This window comes from Topomyia yanbarensis, chromosome 2 (genome assembly GCF_030247195.1).
Source record: "Topomyia yanbarensis strain Yona2022 chromosome 2, ASM3024719v1, whole genome shotgun sequence".
Taxonomy (NCBI): Eukaryota; Metazoa; Arthropoda; class Insecta; order Diptera; family Culicidae; genus Topomyia; species Topomyia yanbarensis.
In genome coordinates, this window is record NC_080671.1 from 174382992 (window position 1) to 174389170 (window position 6179).

Genomic DNA, 6179 nt, shown 5'->3' on the forward strand with positions numbered 1-6179 from the left:
ATTGGTCCAACTAAATGCATAAATTTGGGCTGCAATGATCAAGGGTGGAGATTTCCGGACGTGACCGATTCATGATTGCGCGAGCTTAGGTTCTTAGGTTCCAACGTTCACCTAATCAATCGGGGTGTTTGAATATTGGCGAGATCACGGGCGTTCGTATTTGTGACCAGGTTTGTGTTATCGCGTAGGCCACGTTTGTACGTTTGGAATGAGGTGCCTGCAGAGAGAATTGGGCCCTAAACTCACATTGTATATTATTTGACCATGGCAGTGGATAATAAAGGTCGCCAAGTTAAGTACTAAAATTGATCACAATGAAGCTTAACTAACAAGAAAATAATCGTATCCCAAGTTTATGTGATATAATCACTGTAATACTGCTTTGGTGAAAAAGCCCCCGGACCACATCAAGGTACAGTATCATGCCGAGGGGAAAATCCTATAAGAGAAAGACATTGTAACCAAATTGCATTCAAGAGTTTCCGGACCCGACCACAAAGAGCACGGTACCAAATAAGAGGAAGCATCACGATTTTACATTCGCAGAGCTTCAACTGTTTCTAACTTGGACTTTTTCTTGCAAATTTTTAGAAATTGTCAAAATTTACAGGGACGAATGACAACAAAGTTAAAGTCCCCAGAAATAAAACTATCCTATCCTGTCAAAATTTACAGGATTTTCGATTGATTGACACTGGTGTAGTGTAGTGCACTGGTTTTGCACTTTGTAGCAGAAGTGTCAATGGAACATACCAAGTTTTCTGCACTTCTGCTAGAAAGTGCAAAAATGGTGCAGTTCCAGTGCACTCCACTAAACCGGTGTCAGTCAATGGAAAATCGTATTAGAATTCATATTCAATGTAGTATATATGGTGAAGATGGCACTTTGGTATTCATAAGATGAATCTTACATGAGTGATGTACTGCCGCTAGAAGCATAACTGTCCCATGTGCTATGGGAATCCCTATACACATGGGACAATTATGCTTCTAGCGGCAGTGTAAGTGATCACAGAATAAATCGACTTGCTTTCGTCATACCGTTCGTTCCGCTCCCATTGAATCGTGTGAACGCTATGACGTCGACCCGTTGTGCTTCTGGATTGTTTAATTGTAAATATATATCCACTATTTCCCATACAGTTTGCTCGAACCGCATGTCCGCCTGGTTCGACTCGAACAGACAACACCGACCCGAAAGGGCTGCTTATCATTTCTGAGAGCCGGTGTGCTTGGTCGAGTTAAATAATCATAAGAACAAGTCCTGAATAATTAACTATCTCTTAAGTGCCAGTCCTGCACTCTTTTCCTGAACTAGCATCATACCCTCGATCAAAAGAGTCGACAACTAGTAGGATCCATATATCCCCACCCAAACGAATTGATCAACTTGCATGTAGGAGCACATATCTACCAACCAGCCAGGAAGACTTTTCCGAAGCAATGAGAATGGACAGGCCCAGCACCATCTCGTACAGTTCCTGAAATTAGAGTTTTGTTAGCGCTACTTATAAGCTGTACACACACAAGGCGACAGGACACACGCCACAAAAATATTCACTATGAATTTTGTTCTACCTATTTCAACGCGGCAACAGCAACAGCGTTGGAATAGGTAGAACAAAATCCATAGTGAATATTTTTGTGGCGTGTGGCCTGTCGCCTCGTGAGCGAACAGCTATAAATTTAATTTCAATTTAGTGTCTCATTCCCTCTTGTTAAACTCGCTTACTCATCTCTTCCGGCATTTCGAGGCCGTCAGTCGAGCGTCTCATGGAGGAGGGACCCTATTCTCACAGGCATGTGACTTAGTAACTAGAAGGAAATTTTCTTCTAGTCACTAGGTGACGTGACTGTGAGAAAAGGGCCCGAGATCGCTTTTATCTAATCCTCAATTATCGTCGGAACTCGTATATCAGACGCTCAAGAAATTCGACTGGATCGAATATTAACTATTTGAAGCGAAAAAGACATTATTTATCACATTAAATATATTCCCTAATCCTATAATCAACTAAGGCTGTCTGTCGATTCTAGCAATGATGTGACGATCAAGAATACGTCAGACAACCTTAATTAACCCCCCTCGACACCAGTTTGGTCTTACCAAGCCGTAACGCGGGTGGCGGAGTGAAAACTGTCGAATAGGGATTGAGAACAGCTTGGAGCAACATCTGATGTTGCTCCAAATGTATGTAATATCCAAAACTGATCTGGATAGTTCCTTCGAGCCTAGTTTGCATACCTTACATAACTAGACACACTGTTCTCTATTCACCCACAATGCCAAATGACCCTCACTTTACGCAAAATAAGAAATTATGCCAAATAAACGCTATCCTGGAGATAAAATAAATTATGTCAAATGTCCATTATGCTCAATGACCTTATACCAAACGCCTCGCTCCCTCTGGGGGCAAATGACAGACGACCAAGTTAAGTTCATACAGCAGAGGTATAAACCAAATAACACAAGAAAATTATTTTTATCAGTTCATATCATTTATTTCATCTGATTAAGATTATTACATTTAAAATAAATTGATGCACTGTTGCTACCTGTTACTGATAATCAAAAGGTTTTGCTTTCCTGAACTGTTTTGCGGCATAAAACTGATATATGCAGATCCCTGTGCTGAGACAAAAGTGAATGTAATTATGCAGGATCAGCGTAGAGAGCTGAATGCTTAGGGATGACCAATACAGTATTACCTTCGTTCTTACGAGCTAGTATTTCGGTTCACAAGTTGTTCACTAACTTGGTCTTGTCAAACACTACAATCTCTTTGAGGATTTTCGATTAATTTGGAACTAATTAAAAGCTGTAACAGCAATCTACTAATCTACTGATTAAGTAGTTGTTGTTGGTATAATACATTCTAAACTTGCCAAAATTGTGAGAAATGTACTCCCACTTGATAAGCTGCGTCATATTTAATTTAGCTTCAAAATCGTTATTTAGTTTCTGTTATTGCTTCCGGTGGTCTAGCAGCATGCAATCACGTAGTTCCCTGGACGGAATGCTAGTGGTAGCACGGCGGTCGACACTGCCCCGAAGACGAATCGATTAATCGTGATGTTAGTCGCCGCCATTGCGACGATGCGATCTGGAGCGTGATCTGGTTGCCGAACGGGGTGTTCGTGAGCGGCTCCTGGAGTGGGTCTTGGAACGCCGTGGCGATTTAGTATGATCACGAGTAATCGAACGATCGCGAGTTGTCTTCCTCGGTGTCTTGGATCGGGTACGGCGGTCGCGGTCACGTTCACGGACACGATCGCGGCTTCGGCTACGGCTGTAGCTCTTGGAACGAGTTCGGAGCTCACGAGAGCGCGAACGTGGGCTGCGGCTCCGAGATCTAGGGGCGAGCGATGAATAGGGAAGAAGCATATTAGGTTGCTGCATGCTGTTAAATATTTAAGAGATTATACCGTTCTGCGAATCTAGAGATAACTATTGCTCAAAATAAAAAAAATAAAAAACAGAATGAACACAGTTCTTCGGAGCTTTACAATATACGGCCTTCTTGTCTTACTTAAATTTATCTATAGATATATGAAGATATATTTACAGTCCCGAGAGATGTAATCCTTTGAGGATATTGTAGATTTAAAATCCTAAAAGGAATCCTTACAAATTCATCCTGGGTCTCTATCCGTTTTTTCAACCTGAATGAGCCATGTATTTGTTCAGTTTAATTCAATGCTATACTGCTAGACATTGTACGAAGAAAGGACTTTTGGTGGCATTTAAAAAAATAAAACGTATAAGACCAGTACTGCCGCTAGAAGCATAATTGTCCCATGTTCTATGGGAATCCCTATACACATGGGATAATTATACTTCTATCGGCAGAGTAACTCAAAGAAAAACACAGTGCAACAAATAGTGACTTCACAACAGGTTGAGTTTTTCTAAATATTTTTTTTTTGTGATTTGTAATTTTATTGAGCACGACAACCTTTTAATCAGGTCAAGGAAGTTACTTGGATAGCGGTAAATACATAAGTAGCTATTAGACCATCATTTTTGCATCAAGCCTTCTAAAATAGAAAACACCATTCTCTTCTGGGCAGAACTCGCGGAAGCAAAAAAAATGAAGACATTGACAATGATAATATGTGATACAATGAGAGCAAGTATACGAGAAATAAAAGAAAATAAACAGAAGAAAGTAAAAATCTATTCGACAATCTCGTCCCTGATGGTCAAGAGAATGTTGAGTAGAAGTCTGTGGAAAGACAAGTGGAATGAGCTATTCTTGCAACCATTTCTAAACAATTAGTAAAAAAAACTAAAACATCCCGCTCCTGCACCAATGTTTTGTAAATTAAATTTCGATGAAAGATGATAAAGCTATTCATGGGAAATGACAACTGCAACATAAAAAATTCTGAGACCCTCGCATCAGTCGGAATCACGGTTGTTTCTTTTATCTGTTAGCCTTGCATTCAAAAAGTCTAGTTTTACTAGGAATGGCTGCAATTTGAGCAATAGTTATCCAAACCATCTGTACAAAACCAAAAACGTAACCAATTATCTACATACTAAATAATTTCATCTGATGAAATTGAACGTTTGTTATAATGCTTGTTATAAATAGAATGTTAATTATTCCGACTCTCAAACATTGTCAAGTTACTAAACGAAGATACGACTAACCATGGCAATTCTGTAAAAAGATGTTTTTGTGGTTGATTAAACTAAATCAAATGGAACACTCACGGGAGACTTCGGTAGAAACGCACTTGCAGAATCTGTTCGAGACGGGTGCGCTCTAGTAGACTCTACACAGAAGACTTGCAGATAGAGTGGTGTTTGTCTTGCAAACTATGGACGATTTCTACGCGAAATTCTCTTTCTCATACTCGTGAATAATACTGTCTATCGGATGCAGATTGAGCCGATCTCGCGAAGCTTTCGACGTTGGCCGTCGATAGCAGTGGGTAGTAGTAGGTTTGCAATTTTTGGAACCAGAAGACTAGCTGAAGCAGAAGCTGAACTTGAGAGCGATGTTCTCTACGCAGATCTCACTTCGTTGACATTCTGCGATGGTCACTATCACTACTTGAAGGACGTTTCGACAGGTTTCAATGACTGATTCAACGCTCGAATGGCCAGGATTGGTCCATCATTGAATCAATCAGGAAACCCTAGTCTCTCTTTCGATGCATCTCTCTCTACTCTGGTGAAAATCAATGCCAGAATAAAAATCTACCTTCAGTTGGGAGCACAATCATAACCCGGTAATGCGTGTTACGAGGGTGGACAGTGCTTCATCAGAATGCCATCAAAAACACCCGAGAGGAATTTTTGGGTCTTTCAACCATGTCGCTTTTGTCCGTCCTCGCACCGGTACAGGTACCAGTAATAAAATAACACTTTGAGCTTTAAATTACCTTTTGCGTCCCTTGCTGCGGCCACGCTTAGTACAATCCCTGGCATAATGACCTCGCCCTCCGCACTCGTAGCATCTGTCGTCCGGGTGGAAGTTACCACGACCTCCTTTACCACGCGGTGGTCCGCCACCACCACTACCACCACCGCGAAATCCACGACCGCCCTTGCCGGTAGACAGTTCGACCCGAGCACGGCGGCCGCAGATTGTTCTTCCATCAAGACCACGCACCGAATCCTCCGCGTCCCGGGCGTCTTCAAATTCTACAAATGCAAACCCGGGTGGATTGCGAGCAACCCACACATTTCTAAGCGGACCGTAATAAGCAAAGGCATCCTCTATCTCCTGCTTGCTGGCATTATTGCCTAGCTCTCCAACATAAACTTTAGCGTCATGAGGATAGCGAGACATTTTCCTTGACTGGGTTGAGAAAAAAGAAAGATGGAGTCCATGATCAATTTTTTTCTGTTTCGGCAAAAGAAGCCTCTTCTTACCATATTCGCTTCCACAATAGGCTAATGAAAAAGGAATTTAACTTGCCTGATAATTGGAGCTATAACTTCACGTTTTACGCACTGTTAAGACCAAAATGTTTCGAAGGAAGCAAATCTTTGCAAAATCCAACAAAAGCTTCCCTTTTTCGATTTCGCATTCGATTCTTGCGGCAAAACGAAACAGAATGACGCGCAGTTGCGACTTGCGAGCAGAGATGCCAGATACTTTTTTCAAATGTCTGTAATAATCGTAATATTGTGGTTATCACTGGAAATTAGCAAAAATAGC

At 41.3% G+C, this 6179-nt stretch overlaps 1 protein-coding gene across 2 annotated transcripts; it reads right to left on the reverse strand.

The window, feature by feature from the left end:
• Positions 1–2480: 2480 nt before the first annotated feature.
• On the reverse strand, positions 2481–6086 carry LOC131682171 (probable splicing factor, arginine/serine-rich 6). Of its 2 annotated transcripts, none has more exons than XM_058963435.1 (3): positions 5937–6086; positions 5398–5816; positions 2481–3356 (listed from the first exon to the last, which is right to left on the reverse strand). In XM_058963435.1, the coding sequence occupies exons 2-3, from the start codon at positions 5805–5807 to the stop codon at positions 3080–3082; spliced, it is 687 nt and encodes a 228-aa protein (XP_058819418.1). In that variant the 5' UTR covers positions 5808–5816; positions 5937–6086; the 3' UTR covers positions 2481–3079. The 2 variants fall into 2 exon arrangements, with proteins under 2 accessions (XP_058819418.1, XP_058819417.1); XM_058963434.1 differs by having other exon boundaries at positions 5891–6085.
• Between the last annotated feature and the right edge of the window lie 93 nt (positions 6087–6179).